The 16,682-nt window shown below is 46.5% G+C and overlaps 1 protein-coding gene across 1 annotated transcript; it reads right to left on the bottom strand.

Moving 5' to 3' along the window:
- Window positions 1–745: 745 nt before the first annotated feature.
- On the bottom strand, window positions 746–16,326 carry LOC103894026 (neurogenic locus notch homolog protein 2; the record flags this gene model as incomplete). Its single annotated transcript, XM_009273331.2, has 12 exons — window positions 746–2,089; window positions 3,009–3,106; window positions 3,621–3,768; window positions 4,115–4,416; window positions 9,007–9,175; window positions 9,687–9,783; window positions 10,403–10,613; window positions 11,460–11,602; window positions 11,838–12,185; window positions 12,975–13,504; window positions 14,045–14,157; window positions 16,081–16,326. Coding segments are annotated over 12 exons (3,749 nt in total), but the record flags the coding sequence as incomplete, so codon positions are not given.
- Between the last annotated feature and the right edge of the window lie 356 nt (window positions 16,327–16,682).

Consider the following 16,682-nt stretch of genomic DNA (forward strand, 5'->3'; position numbering starts at 1 on the left):
GTGGGCCCCGGTTGGTGGGGGGGGGGGGGGGAGGAGGGGAAGACCTAAGAGAAGACTATATGTATATATAATCTCATAATACCTGGGGGGCAGGCAGTGAGAACGCTAAGGGGTGTTAGTGGGTTTGTAGAAGACAAAGACTCTTGAAGAGGAAAGGGTGAAGATGCGTGACAGAAGATGTCACTTGACCTGCAGTTGTTTTGGGAAGTCCGGCTCGCTTGCTGAGCAAGAGCAGCCGCAGGAAGGAGGGGTCTAGGAATGTGGGTGCAGCTCTGAGCTGTGTCAGGACAAGGCAACTTGAACTCAAGGAGAACTAGTAGAAGGTGCTTCAGAGAGAGGTTATGTGGGTAACAAAAGGAGTAACAAAATAAGGATACAAAGCTGGTTTTGGCTAAATTTCTGGAGAAACGACCGTGAGATGCATTAAGCTGAAGAGCTGTCTCCCCAAAGAAATGGTGGAACATATTTAAAAGCAGACTGGAGAATCCAGTGCAGACAGCAATCACACCCAAGGTGCACGGGAGTTGGTTAGAAGTGACCCAGCTGGTCTTCTCCATCACCAGCTTCTACAGTTCTCTGTTTAGCGTAAAAGCATACAAGCCTACAGTGACCACAGTCCCTCCAAGGAAAGAACAGCCTGGGCTCATTAAGACTCTTGGATACTAAAATGGTTCTTCATTTCCATCCTGGAAGACCTTCATGAGTTCTGGAGTCCGCTTTAATCGGGCTTCACCTTGGCCAGTCTTCAGGCATACACCTGCATGTTGTTCCGCTGCTGCTCTGTCATGTGAGTGGCTGCCGGCCCGCGCTGATTGTTACTGGGACTGGTTGCCACATCAGACCAGTCAGAGGCAGAGTGCGGGGAGGAGCTTGACCACTGGTCTGGAGATTCGGGTGACGGAGTCAGGTATGGGTGCTCCCCTTGTAAGTGCCGGTTGTGGCTAGGAGTCCGTTCTGTGGCCGAGGAGTAGCAGCTGTGCTGTGACGGAGGCGTGGGGTACTTCCCCATCGAGCTCTGGAACTGGTGGTAGGCCGGGAGGACCGTCTGAGCCACCTGCCCGTCCTGCTGAGGGATGGCAGCCATGGAGAACGAGGCGCTGGGCAGCTGAGCTAAATCCGGTACCTGGTACATGGAGCTAAGAGGACCAGCCATGTTCTGAGCGCAGTTTGACTGGGCCTGCTGTGGCAGTGCTTGCTGGTTTATGCCACCCTTGGGAACCAGCTGGAAAGTCATGATAGGGGGCAGAGACTCCCTGGACACTCCCATGTGCTTTGTATCTGCTTGAACCAAACCGCTCTGCTGAGAAACACTGGGGTGCGAATGCATCACCTGCGGCACCATGCCAAACATCTCGTTGTACTGGGACTCGTTCACCTCCATACGGTTCATCCACTCGGTGGAAACGTTGGCTGGCCGGAGCCTGCCAAGCCCACTGTTAGGAGGGGTGGTTCTGTGCTGCGAAAGCAGCTGGCTGACGGATGGGAGCACAGTGCTGGATCCACGTCCTAAGGGCTGCATCTCGTGGAGATTGGAGAAGGACATTGTGTGCGCAGCCTGCACCGACGGAGTGGTCAGTAGTGAGCTGGGCGACGAGTGTAACACCCCCGGCGACGGCATCACAGGAGATGATGTTGGTTCGGATGCAAAAGCATGGGGCGATTCTAGGGAATCAACTGGTGACAGGGTCACTGAGCTCTCCGAAAACTGCCCTTTGCTCTCACTTAGGGACTTCTTCCTTCTCCTCTTCGCATCTTTGGTGATGTTCGTGGGCATGATGCCTTTGGCATTTGGTTTTCGTGACTTCTTGCTTAACGAAGCATGCTTCAGATTGAGGAAGGACCTATTCGGGCCACAGATGACTGGGGAGAGCGCAGAGTTCAGCATGGCGCCGGGGTGCCCAGCAGGGCTGTGCGCCACATTGTACTCGTTGAGAAGCTGCACTATGTCGTGGTGCATCCGGTCCTGGGCCACATCTCGGGGCAGGCGGTCCATGTGGTCCGTGATGTCTCGATTGGCAAAATGGTCCAGCAAGATCTTTGCTGCTTCGAAACTGCCTTCCCGAGCGGCAAGGAAGAGCGGTGTCTCTTCCTGAAAACACAGAGAATAAGTATTTTAGCGGCTTCACTGTGGGGGGACTGACTTTGGGGGGACTGACTTACAACACTCCCTTAATGGTGCGGCAACACCTGGAAGCACTGTTTAATGGAGTGTCGCATTAATTGTCTCCAAAAACAACCCACCCTGAGAGGTGCCCATTGAAAAAGGCAGATTACAGGAGATTATTTCATAATCAGCAGTGGAGCACACAGGCTAAACTACCCCACCAGGAAGTGCACTGTTCTGCTGTGGGTCCTTGGAGGAACTGTGAAAGCATCTGGTGCCTTTCTCCCATTGTCCCCTATGAGGGAAAGGTACAAAGGGCTAAAACAGCCCAGTGAAGAACTGCAGCTTGTTGGCAGTTCTAAAATCCACTGGGCAATACATAATAATCCAAAAAAGAAACCCTACGCAGAGGACAGAAATCAAGGACTAAGACACACCAAAAACTAACAGTGAAGCTACAGGAGGTCTGCACAGTGCAGACCGCCTCTCAAACAGAGGGGCTTCTCCCCCATGTCCACCCTGCATTGAGATCTCTGGAAACGTGACTGCTGCTGAGCTGCCAGATCTGGCTCTCTGCTAACCAGAATCCAGCTGCTTGACACCAGCAGCACTTGACCCTGGTGCTCTCACACACCAGTGACTGCGTATTGCATTCCTTTTCTACAAGAAAAGCAGGACAGCCTTGACGCCCAGGACTTGGCCACACAAAGAAGAGAACTGCTCTCCCACATCAGAAATCCTACAGGACACCCAGCACTTGGGGAGAGTTCCAGTCACAGTCTGGGTTTGGAAGACCTGCACTGAGCACCCCCAGTTTAGAAAATCTGAACCTAGCTCACTTCAAACAGCAAAGAGATGCTTTGTGTTAGGAAGGACAGCCATGCCGAGCACAACCAAACTGTACCTTGTTATCCTGCATGTCTCTGTTGGCTCCATTTTTCAGCAGCACTAGTGTCGCTTCCACGTTGTTGACAGCAGCAGCCCAGTGAAGAGCAGATTTACCTGCAAGGAAACCCAACAGCTTCAGTAACAAACCAAGGAGCTATTTTCTAAAGCACCAAGATGGACAGAGTATACACTGAGGGAAGAAATCAACTGCAGTGCAGCTCACAGCATGTAAACAGGTCCTGAAGTCACATTTACACTTTGGAAATCACCATGCTGTGACATACCCCTATGTTACCAAACTGCAATGGGACTTTCAGCACTTGCTCTGGGATTGTTTTATTTTTATTTTTTTAAATATCCTACCCACAGAGTCATGTCTGCAGTCCAGAAAATCCCAGCATATCTAACCCCATATTTCTTCTGCTTCTCTTCCAGGGCTGTCTAACCAAGCCACTGTGCAGCAGCCTGCAGTTTATTACTGCTGGGAGGACTTCCGCAGAAGAGCCCACTGTCTGATTTAGCTACAGAATTTATGAGCAGCCCACACTCTGGTAGAGCAGAAGCCCACCCCTCCTTGCTCGCACCATGACAAATGTTTGCCCAGGCCAGTACGTTGTGTTCACATTACCGTGGTCATCTACGGCGTTCACATCTGCCTGGCAATTAATTAGCTCAGCCACCATTCCTTCCACAGCCAGCCGTGCAGCCAGAATTAACGGGGTTGTTCCATCATTCATCCGAGCATCCAAGTCTGTCACTCTGTTACGGATCAGGATCTGGACAACGGGGGAAGACAGATTTTGTACTACAGAGCAAAACTGAGGATTTGGCAGAAACTCAAGAGAAACTTTATAATGAAAAAGCAGCCTGAGCACTGAAATGCAAGGACCCAGATAATAGGTGACAGAGGCAAACAGACCAAATAAATACATGCCAGATGATTTATGCATGCTGAGTTCTTCAAGCTATGAATACCTGAGAAAACTGGATGTAAAATACAGTTTCGCCATCACACTGTGGAAAGCATGAGGGCAAGGCTGTGAGTGAACATAGCACAGCTTGGGCAGGCTCATGTAATTACAGAGCACAGCTACTCTAAAAGGGGTTCTTCAGCTGCTGTACCTGGAAGACACCCTGGGCATCAGCAGCTACAGCTGCGTGCAGAGGAGTCCGTCCCATGTTGTCCCGTGCGTTAGCATCTGCACCAGCATCCAGCAAACGTTTTGCAGCATCTGCTCTTGAATAACGGGCTGCTAAGTGCAGTGCCATCTCCCCAGTACGGTCTGTTTGGGCCTGCAGATTGGCGCCTTGATAGATCAAATCTGTTATTATATTTGCTGAGGAATCTTCTGCATCCTCATCATCCTCGCTAATATCGGAACTGCCTGCACGCAGAGATGCCAACATAAGCGGAGTACATCCATCTGCAACAGAAGAGATGTGATCATAGTAACCTGAAGGTGACAGCAAAGGAAAGGAAACCCTCACACAATCCCTTCCCCTTGAGCACCTACAGCTAGAGACAATCCCTCCAGTCACTTTAACTCAGACGTCGTCTCTTATCTTAAAGCCCAACAGTTAGCGAGTTGTTTTCCTTCCAAGCAGGACTTTAACACTTACTGCAACCCCAACAGAACTTAGATACTTCTCAAATAAATAAGACCATTATAAAACAAAAAACGTTTGCTGCTGAAGTGAAAAACTTCCTCAAAATGTAAAGGCTAGCTAAGTTCCTAAAGAGAAGCAAGGGCTATAAAAATCAAAGACTTCAGATGAGACTAAGTATAACTATTCACGTGGATGTTCTAATCACATACGTGGGGAAAAGAAACCATTTACAGAGAAAAATTACTGGACAACTACCCACCAATGGGTAGGCATTGCAGATAGTAACCTGAAGAGAAATGCAGACAAAAGCCTTTATATCTATTACACACCAAAGTCTTCATTAGAATGACCCTGAAGTTGTGAGTCAAACACTCAAAGCTGAAAAGCACCACAGTACGACTGCCTGAACCAACCTCATTTTGCTTTTAATAACATCCATGGCCAGAGCCTTAAACAAACTGATCAAGCATGTGCTGTAGTTTCACAGAAGTACACCATGTAGGAGGGGACCATGGAACAGGATCTAATCCAGTATTATTCACTGGTGTACCAGTAGCATCCTACACATGCAATGCCTTGTTCCCCACACGCCCCTCCATTGCAGCACGGACTGTCCACAGCTACAAATTTCTGGAAGTCTCACCACAGTTTGAGTGCTTTGAAAGATACTTGTGTCTCTCCACAAGTCTCCAGTGATGGGCTCACACTGATGGGACATCCACAAAGGCTAAATTCACATTCATCTAACCAGGATCCTTCCATTGCCACCGGAAGGAGAAAGGCTCCTCCAAACCTCTAATTTAACTTAGCTGCCTTTGAAGAACCTCCCCTCCCTGTCTGCTGATCAGAGAGGGTGGTCCAGAAAGACTAGCTCATGCTGCTGATTTTTCGCCCTTGTTAATGAAACACCTCCACATATTTTCAGCAACCTATCAAATGCCAAGTGCTTCAGTTTCAGCACACTCTGAACTTTACAGCATATTCATTACCTAAAACCAAAGACTCCAACTGTAGACACTAATGCTTGCTTACTGATTTTACTGCTTTACTCCACACACATCGTAGGCACCCGGAAAGTAAGAGGAACAAAGATGGCAGCAGAAGTGAAAAATTCTGTGCTAACTGCCCCACTGGAGCTCTGCAAAGGTGAACACAAATTTTGCTTCTCCAGCGTGGCTTGCTAGCAAAAATTCAAGACAATCTTTCAGCAACTGCCTGATTTGTGATGGCAGAATTAGGATTCTGTGCAGATAAACAAGGCGATGATCTCCTATTGAAAGTAACATACAGAGTTCTAATGCCCTGACCCACTTCCCGACTTCTGATCACCAGGCTTTCCTGACTATTTTACGGCAGTTCCAAAACTTTCTAGAGATCTATCGTTCTACCACAGGGAACAGTGTTGAGCACCCGCAGAGATCAGGGCTGTGGCCTCCAGCTCTGCTCCCCAGCCAGGCTGGCAGCAGCAGCATGCATGCTCCTCCTAGTGGCTCACACTCACAGGACACACAGGCTTTCGCTGAGCTACTTGCTCAGGATTTGTTGGACGGCAGCGAAGTGCTGACGTATGAGCCTGGGTTCAGTTCCAAGATCCAGTCCTGTCTACAGACCCTCTTGCCTGTTATCCAACGCTATACCTCCTTTTGTGCTTCTCCCTCCCACTGCTGGCTCTGCTTCCTTGTCCCAGATGAATACTTCTCAGTATTCAAGTCAGGCTGTGGTCTCCTCCGTACTGCCCCAATACAAAGAACAGAGAGACGGAGCACAGAAAGGAGCTTTCCTTTTCTCCAGCACCGCAGCCCTGAGAAAAGCACTCGCAGGAAAGGTCTTGCTTGCTCAATCACTGCAGTAGTCCTGGACGGATCATGCCTAGCTCCTCTACAGGGACACAGCTATAGTATGCATTAAATCCTTGGAAAAATTAGCTGCCACCTTCCAAAAAATGTCTTAGGTATGTGCAGCTCTTTTCAGAGCTTTTTAAGTTGGCCACACACGGGTAGTTTTATGAGGCTAGCAAAAAGCACATCGAGCTAGACTGTCACAATTAAGTGCTTGATGGACTACCAGAAAAAAGCTGAGGACACAATGTCTTTTTTCCTCCTTCAAGCTTGTTCTCTGAAATAGCTGGAAAAGAACCCAAAAGGATCCAGCCGGGGGCAGACACACAGCATGGAAAATTCCAGTCTAAACCACTGAAGTTTTAGTAACTGAAAAAGAGGGGCATATAATAGGGACAGTTAATCAGTTTTAATTATAGGTGGTGTTACCAGTTACGCCTGTAATTGCATTACCCTGGTTACCCACTCACAATAACTCCAGTGAAAAGAATGTCCTCACCACTCTGGGGGACACAGAGAAAGAACAGCATGGGGAGACAAAGGTGAGAGCAGCATTTTATAAAAACTCTTCTGTTTGCTGTCTTTCAAGAATACAGCCCCTGAGTAAATGTAAAACTTGGAGTGAGATGGTAAAGCCAGAAATTCACCAGATAGGTACAACTGAAGGACTCATATAGGCACAATATACTGAAAGCTGGGATGTAAAGAACCCACTGGCAAAGTCTCTAGGCAACACTTCTGTAGGAGACGACCTCCTGGATCCCCCTAAACTCCAGAAACCACAGAAGGTGCTGGATTAAGAGAGGAAACAACTGCTTAGTACACCAAGGCATTTCGACTTGCCTCTCCTCCCTCTACATAGATCTCTACTGTTCTACCTGCCACCTGCGGCCAAGATCTAACTCACCCAGCTTCAGATGGCTCCAACCCAGACACCTGCACCCAAGTCAGTCATCCTCAACACCCTTTGTAATTAGGGGCAGCAAAGCACTACTGCAGTGTGAGCCATCCAGTCTTCAGGAGACTTCTGCTTGAGACAGAGATGAACTGCCTCTCAGAAGTGCCTATTCCTTACCTCTGCCTGCAAAGGAAGAGGAAGGTGGCCAGGGCAGATGAACAGCTATGTTAACTGTGAGGAATCCTACCCCTCCTTACTAACTCATTACTCCAACACTTCTCAGGACTTTTAAAACTATTTCTTCCCCTGACAGCAACTCAGCTGCTTGCTTCTGATGCCACAGAGGGAGATAGCTTACAGCAGCTTGCTGCAAGCTTCACAGTTGCATCTGAATGGCAGGAAAGCAACTTGCAGGTCAGTATTATTCCATTGCTATCATTGGACAAAGCTTTGAGTGAACGTGAAAATAAGCAGTCTGAAGTCTTAAGAAAGTTATTGCCTGCACTTGGAAAGCTTTTACCCCACCACACAACTAGAAGCTTCAATAGGGGAAATAAAGAAAAGCTTGAATTTGGCAGAAACCAATGGTTTATGTTCTCACACTTGTTACACAGAAATCCCTCCTTCTCTGTGCTTTGCATTTAGGAAAGCTAACGGGTCAATGAGCAGAAAAGACAATAGAAGGGAACTGAGAGAATGGGTCCAGTCATCGTTAAATTGCATGGAAATATTTCCACTAAATCCAATAAAAAGCAGTTGCAGCAATATCATCAGAATCACCTCTCCGCACATGAACAAGAGCCATGCTTGCAGCTCTTCCCACCAGGATAAAGTTCTTGTTCAGCTCTCTCCTCTCAGAACACAGGAATGAGTTATTATGATGACCCGCCCAGTCCCCTACCAGGTTACACAGCCTTAGTGCTACACTTACAAAAAGCAGCATAGCATTCTTACTTCATCTCGTCATTTGAGACTGAAAGAGAGCAAGCCTGTGTGCGCATGTGCGTGTTAAAGAAGTCTCCTTCAAAGTTCACAGCATGTTATGAATTCAATGAGTTGATCACCATAAGCTGAGGATATAAATCAGTGAATAAAAAAATCATTAACAAACTTGCTGCATTGCTGCCCTGTTCCAGCACAGATGTCTCACACACTGCTAATCAGGGTATACTGTCTGCCAGAAGTCATCTTATTCAGGAAGAGTCCATCCTTGCTTCCACCCCAGACAACAGACACCTCAGATATAAACCCCGCTAAGCTGGTCCTTAGCAAAGTCTGGCATAAATCTCTGCAGTGATCCAGCTGGAGAAGCTGGGGGTTATTTCCAGCACAACTATGCATTCCAAATTTCTGCCGCAATGGCATTCTGACAATATCTTTTAGGCACGCATTGTTATAAAGGAGATCCTATAGCTGTAGTTCCTACAGGTGATTGCTAAGTGAACTCTTTTTCTCCTGGTTAGATGATACTCCATGTGCTACAGACCACAATCCAATCTCTCCAGCTTTCTTTTCTGGAGCGCACATGAGCTTTCCTTGAGTACCATAAAATTTCTGCTGGTGCTCCTGTATACTCCATATAATTTTTAAACGTTAGCTGTCCCCACCATTGGAGAAAGGGGAGGTTGGTGGCTGGCTGGCAGAACACACGGACACTCAAGAGTACTGACCTGGCCCTCTGACATTGACATCCAGAACATCCACTTCTTGATCTGCTTGAGGTGGTGTAAGGGCTAGTGATGTGCTCCCACAGACGTCTGCTGCCTCCAAGTGCTGCTGTGTCCACTGGCGCTGATCTATCTGCTCATCACCTTCCGGGAGCAAGGCTTGATCCTCAGCCTGAGCAGTTGGAAAATAAGCAGTTGCTTCAAAATGCTCATCAAGTGGCCAAAGACACTGAACGTTCTTGGGGTTTTTTTTTGTTTTGTTGGGGGTTTTTTGGTTTTGGGTTTGTTTTTAGTTTTTTGTGGGTTTTTTTTTTGTTGTTTTAAGCTAAAGACGGTCTCCATTTACCTCTGCTTGGCATTCTCAACTTTCACACTCCCATCATATGTTATCAGGCCTGAACTGCAAGACATTATACTACCGTTAACTTTCTCTTCCCTTTGATGCAGCAGGGCCTGGGTAGGCAGGGGACACTGGAACAGAAGTTACCTGGTTTCTCTACTGGCCTGTGGTGGCTGTGTTAATCTGAGGATTTGCTCCTCAGATATCATTAGTTATATATTACAAACCCCTAAGCAAAGGGAGGTTTTGAGAAAGGGGCATACTTTGGAAGTTAATGCATCTGTTTTCCTCACTAGCAGTTTCAGTGGTAAGCATGTGATATTCAAGTCTTGGAGCTCCTTACCTTTGCTCTCTTTGGCTGAGGTCCACCATCACCTGCCCAGTGTTCAGTTGGTCCAGAATCTGCCAAGTTACCCTCTGGTATCTGGACTGACAGATTTCTAACAAACAAGGAGAACACATCACTTTGCAGGCTGACCAGGTGCTACTACTGCTTCTTATACTAGCCTGCAGAGACCAAGAATGGAATGCTTGCAAGTGTGGTAGCTTGCAAACAGAGGGACCAAGAAATCTCAGCCAGCCAACAGTGGCATTAAATGCATTTAGAACTGCAAACTTGGTTAATTCAGTGGAAAGCCAAAACTGCATAAATGGGATTCTTCTTTTGAAACTTTCCATTATTTCTGAGTCATGTCTTTAACACATTGAGCTAGATTTATTAAAAGTTCGTTGTCACCTATCAACCTAAAAATGTCACACCTAATCCAGGAGGAAATTATGCAAACAGTACCCAACTGCTGAACTAAAAAGAGTGTCAGAAAACCGCACATAGCCAGGAGATCAGATTCTTTACTAGCATTTTATAGATTACAGCTAATCAAAGTTCTTCTGTCCAAAACAGATATATTAAAATTTAGAGAAATAGCCTAAGAAGTTTTAGCTTAAAGGACAGCTTTCTCTATGGAGTTAAGTGCCTTTAATTAAAGATTTATACACCACATTATCAAAATCCTCTAACACATAATAAACACACTGTCAGTGGCCTAAATGCAAACTTACTTGAGTCCAACAGCATCTTCCCCAACTGGCTCTCTGCGCTTATGATTACTAGGATCCCTGCGCAGAATGAAGCCCTCTGGGAGCCACAGCGAACCATGTTTGCGCTTACGCTTTGCCATCATCACACCCAAGAGAAGGATTAAGAGGATGATCAAAGCTGCCACAGCAAGTAGGTAAAGCAACTGGGTCTTCGGTGGTAACAAGGGTTCACCTAAAAATTCCAGTTAAAATACAATGAGATTAACAAAGTGGAGACAATGATCTTCAATCTACATACTTTCTTTTCTTACTCAGAGTCTTCCTCACAGAGAGTCTATTGTCTCTACACTGTGATGCATTTAGAGCAAAGGCTTAAGGAAGTTTAGGCTCTGCTGCAACTGTTGTAAGAATACATCCTGTCTTTCTGGCTTCCCTTGATCTTGTTTCTCGAAGTATTTTTTAGAGTATATGACTGCTGAACTGAAGATCTTGCTCCTTCCTCAAGAGTCCTGCTGGCTGAAGACAGCCACCCTGAATCAGTGTAGAGTGAACTACATAAAGATATGAGCATGACCCAACTAGAAATAGTGGTATTACCAATCTAGTGCGAGGTTGCAGCCGAGTCTGAGACTGAGGGAGAGGGGAGCAGAAATCAAAGGGATTACATATTGCCAGAGGAGAAAATGTCTCGTAGACTGAGGAATGCTCCCTCCCCGCCCCCCAATGGCACCTTTTTCATTGAATTCATGGCTTAGAGCACATGAATTGGTTTTAGCGCAGACAAGATCACTGCAGTGTGTGACACATTGCTGCAGCACATGAGAGATTACTGTTTCTACAGCTATTAAAATGACTAGGCTCCAAACTTAAATGTCCTGCCTTACTAACCAGATGTCCTCTCAGAGCAGAATAAGTATATTGCACATGCATACTTCTGTAACTGGGGATGAATAAATTAGCCCCCAGAAACCATACTGAACAGTGAGACATACGATTGATAATCTGAGCATGAATTTTGCAAGCCCAAGTGTACTGATTGCCTTCCTCCACAAGCCATTTTCGCTCTGCAATTACTTACTTTGGACAGACACAAAAGGATAGGGTAACATGCCCTTGATGGCCTGAGCAGCTAAAAGAGCTGCAGCAGCTTCTGTGTTCTGAAAGCATTGCTCCGAATCCTCTGCACACTGACGGTTGTCAATCTCCAGGAACACCCTGGTGCTGCAGAAACACAGTAAAAGGGCACAGAAGTCAGCAACAGAAACTTTCGCTAAAGCACTAGGTTAAACTGCGGCCTTTTAAGTTAATCTTTCCACCCCAGCACTGAATTTGGCAGTTGCAATAGCTTTACATTTCCCCATAAAAACATAGATGGGCTACAGCCCCAGAAGGTCCAGAATGCCCCTGAGAGCTACCAGCATAACAAGACCGGAGGAACACAAAGGCATCCACTCACCCGATGACCTCTTGCTCTAGTTCTCTGTGCTTGCGAATGACCACAAGCGATCGCCGACTCCGTGCTGCTGATTTCTCCCCATAGTATGGGAATACCATGGGGTTTCCCTGGGAGTCCAGCTTGATTCTCAGATTGGTATGCAGGAGAGTTCCCAAAGTACGCAAGAAGCTGCGAACATCACCCAGCAACTCGTCAGGGGGCATCAAGACCACAATGATTAGGGTCCCTTCTGCCAGCTTCTCAGCTTTGTCACCAGCACAGTCCAGACCATCCCAGCCACACTCCTCACTATTACAGCCCTGGTCACAGCGGCCATCTGCGTAGTGATCTGCACAATACTTGTCATACCTAGAACAGTGAAAGGGTTACAGGCAGCATATAGGACATACAAATTCTGTACAGTATACCTGCAGTCTAGGGGCCAAGGCCTTACACTCTTCATAATCATTTGAGGTAAAATAACACTCATATTCAGGATATAAGGAGAAGAAATATAACCCCAGGATAAGCTTGCAATCTGGCAGGGTGGAAGTAGGAAGCACAGAACGCTCCAAGAACATGTGGTTCAATTCTGGTACCAGTGGAAGAGAACTGCTTATTCTGTTTACTAAGATAATGCTGTAACACCTCCTGCCTCACCAAGGGAGAATCATCACAGCAAAGCTGTAGCATTTATCACAAATAACTGAAGAGAAAGAAGTGCCATGACAAACAAGCTGGAAAACACATTCAGAGGTAGCAAATACAGCTGGGATAAAAATCCAGGTATTGTTGGTATGGAGTGAAATTCAGGATAGGAGGCAGTACTATTAAAATCTAGTACAAGGTGAAATGCCTCCTATTTACATTTCCACAGAAAGCAGGGCACATCCATCAAGCAGGTTAACACATTACCGTTGCTCAAGCTATCAGCTTAGTTCACAGCATACAAATTCCAGAACTTCTTTCCAAAAATAGATGAAAAGTACACAAAGCAGCGGAAACTCCTTGATGCCAAACTTTCAGCAAGAGCAAGGACCAGCAACAGAAACAACGGAAGAGATGGGAGCAGCAGGCATGAAGCATACCAACTACTGAAAGCACTAGCAGGAGGTATATTAGTGACACAGAGAAACCATTCTCAGGATCAAGCCTTACTTGCATGTTTTGCTATTTTGCTGGCATTCAAAGTTGTCAAACAGGCACTCGGGTGTGTTGCAGAACTCATCACACTGTCCATTGAAAAGCATCCAGCAGCGCAATGAAGAGGAGCAGTTGGCCCAAGGATCTTCCATTGTCAGGGAGCAGTCGCCTCCATCCCACTGGCAGGCATGAGTGTTACAGTCTTCATCACAATAGCCATCTTTTGCTTTTTCCGCACACTGGGAATCCAAACATCCTCGGGGCTCTGGGCTGAAAGTTACCGGCTGTTCACACTGGCTGCCTTGGGTGTGAACAGGGCACTGACAATAATAGTAAGGAGGCTGAGAATGAGGGTGGCAGCTTCCACCATTCTGGCAGGGGGCACGGGCACAACCCGTGTTTGTCTGGCATTCCTCTCCCACAGACAGCTTGGGGCAATAGCACCGTGGACCAGAAGATGTCTGGATGCACTGCTCCCCCTTCTTGCATTTCACTTGTCCACAAGTACTGTGGCTGCTGAACTCACATTTTGCTCCAGAATAACCCTACGGGGGAAAAAAAAGGCAAAACAACCAGGCTCACAAACTTATTCTTCAATGCTCCGAGGGTTGGAGGCAAGGTGTCATCTTTCTCCCCCATAATTCCTCTAGCCCCATTGCAGGAGCCATGATTTTCTGGATCTAGCCTCAGGGATAAACTAGGAACTTAAAAGGCTCCGTTACATTTTGAAATGGACTTAGAAGAGCCATGAACAAGGGGAATCTTGCAGGAAGCACAGAGAACACAGGATAGCAAAAATTTAATGCTAGGTTTAAGACAGAAAAGCCAGCTATCCTGCCTCAACAGCAGAATTGTTTGGGGTAACAACAGGCAGCATCACTCACCTAGGGTACCTGGAAGCCCTGGGTTTCCCAGCTAAGTAGATAAACTAAAGGATGTGGGTAAAGAGTGTCCCAGGACACAGCTTTCCAAGTAGTACAGAAAAGATAACCTTAACCTACGGTGGACCAGTGAAACTAATGAGACTGTAGCCAGAGAACTCTACAGCTGAGGCAGGCAATCCAGTTTCAGGATACTGTGCTTACCGGAGGACACTGGCAGATGAACCCATCCGGCATATTGCTGGCAACAGCACAGGTACCTCCATTCTGACAAGGCTTCCGGGGACACACATCTATGACACTCTCACAGTGACGACCTGAGATGTACACACATGGGGAGAAGAGAGCAGAGAAATGTGTGAGTGTGCGTATCAAAAAGCCATCACAAAGCAAACCACTCCAATGACTAGCCAACGAGCCAAACACTTCAGTGAGACCTTCCCCTCAGAACAGGTAGGGAACATCTCTTCAGATAACACATGGTCTCTAAGTAGCTGCCAAAGTAGTGGTAGAGGAAGGCACAACCCCAGAATCCACAAGGGGTATTTGGAGACAGTCCACCTTGGCTGAAGGTGCTGTACCACATGAATTTGGCGGTTCCTAAGACTTCTTTACTTTTTGGGAGATGCTCAATGAATCCAAAGGCAAATCACTCTCTAACCATGAATGAACAACCCTCAGGGCCAGATGCAACATGAGCAAATAGTACAAGCAAGCAGAGCCTCCTCAGACTGATCAGCTAGACAGAGAGGTCTTACTGCACTGGCTAGCATTTGCAGCAGCTCCCAGAGTCAAACTCTGACACCAGACGTTAAAAAGATGAAGACGACCTAAGCATGACTTGGACCCCCTAAGAAAAAATTAATAGAAGTCTCCACACATGTGCAGCCAAGACTGACTGCTCACAGACAGGAGCAGACAGAGCAGGATGGCCCACGGAGTCCTGGCATCGTATCAGTCACAAACCACAGCAAAGCCACCCCCGTCCCCTCCCAGGCAGAAGGGTCAATGTGGAATGCGCAGAAGACGAACAGCTAGAGCAAGAAGCACGCTCCCCCTCTGTGCCTAACATTTCCAGACAGATTTCATGTCTGAGACACAGCAGCTCTTCCTGCTCCTCCTAGGGTGCAGCAGGTCTGCACTCCCCACGCCCCAAGTTCCAGCAACCCTTCCATGAGAGCCAGAAGCAACATGAAGCATAATTCATAAAAGCAAGCTTAACAGATGGGCTTAAATATAAACCTATCTGATGACCTGCACCAGTGTCCCACTAGCTAGCCTGGCTCCACTTCCCTCATATGTTGCTCTTTTAGGAACTTCTTTTGTCAGTCTAGGTAATGCATTCAAGAACTACTACTGAATTCTTCAGATGTATGTCTCTGTGATTTCTTTGCATCTGACAATCACAAATTTAGTGGAAAATCACAGCATCTTTAAATTTTAAGAAAAAAAAAGAGTAAAAACTACCGGTAAAGCATGCAGAGAAAGTCACTGGTAAGCAGGGAAAGTGAAAGGTTTTAACGGAGGAAAACTGAATATATAAGAAGTTAAACTGACATGGAAACTGGAAAGCTGAAAGTTAAGACACATCTGGAGACTATTAGCCCAAACTTAGGCCCAGTGGGAGGCAGAAAGCAGAATAGCAGCAATACTAACAAAGAAGAGATCTAGAGAGAGAGAGACATAAGTTTGCGTAGTGTGAAATTCTTGCAAAGTTGTGATTCAAAGTTGGATTGTGGAAGGATCACATCACTAAGCTAGGAATGTACAGTCTGTCTATGCATAGAGTATTCCATCCTGACCACATCACCAATGTAAGGAAGAAAGGGAGCGAGGAGTAGAAAAGCAGGCCAGAAGCTAATTATGGATACCATGACACTGATTTATAGAGAAATTTCATATGCTGCTTTGCAAAAGGATAAGCCATGGAGAAGCTGACACGTGAACAGTTACACTTCCAATATTAGAAATGTGAAATTATGAAGGAGAGAAAAATACCACAGAAAAAAAATCCTGGCAGCCAAGCGTCTCAGGAGATTCCTTTGTCTGAGACAGCTCTGGAAGCCAAATTTCTTAGAAGGTTTAAAAGAAAGATTGGTTTAAAAACTGAGACATGGTGTAGGGAAACAATCAGATATTGTCAAGGGAAGTGGCTAGATAACAACACTGCCAGAAAGGGAAAGAATGACCATTTTTCAAGACATTACTCTGAAATTGGAAGCATGTTTACGACTACTCACCAGTAAAAGCACTACGACAGATGCATGTATAATCATTTATCAGCTGAACACAGTCCAGACTTCCACGAGGGTTACAAGGATTAGAGAGGCATTCGTTGATGTCTCCCTCACATCGCTCGCCTGCAAAGCCTGGGAGACAAATACAGCTGTAGCCCCCGATCTGGTCAATGCACTGCCCTCCATTAAAGCAGCGGGGTACTCCTGAGTCTGAAACACAGTCGTCGACGTTCTCCTCACAGAAACGGCCTGTCAAGACAGTAAAAAGTAACAATTTGAGGATACGGTGTCATGGCCTCATTTCCTACACTGCTCATCAAGTTTTAAGACCATGTCACACACAGTCCCAGATATAAACAGGTAAAGATCCCAACTTAATGCAATCCATACCCCGTGCAGACAGCCAGTCTCAGATCAGACCTAGGGAGCATGTGTTTTAGATCCAGGCTGTTCTCAATGGTAGGTCATACTGGTATTTAGCAGTTTTCATGCTTGACTTAAATTAAGGGCATAATTAAAAACACAAAACCAAAACAAAACCAGAAAAGATGCACTCAATTTAGCCCTGCAGCTGAACATAGCCAGAGAGCCCTGTGCTGCCCTTG

This window comes from Aptenodytes forsteri, unplaced genomic scaffold, assembly GCF_000699145.1.
Source record: "Aptenodytes forsteri isolate BGI_AS27 unplaced genomic scaffold, ASM69914v1 Scaffold95, whole genome shotgun sequence".
NCBI classification, from domain to species: domain Eukaryota; kingdom Metazoa; phylum Chordata; class Aves; order Sphenisciformes; family Spheniscidae; genus Aptenodytes; species Aptenodytes forsteri.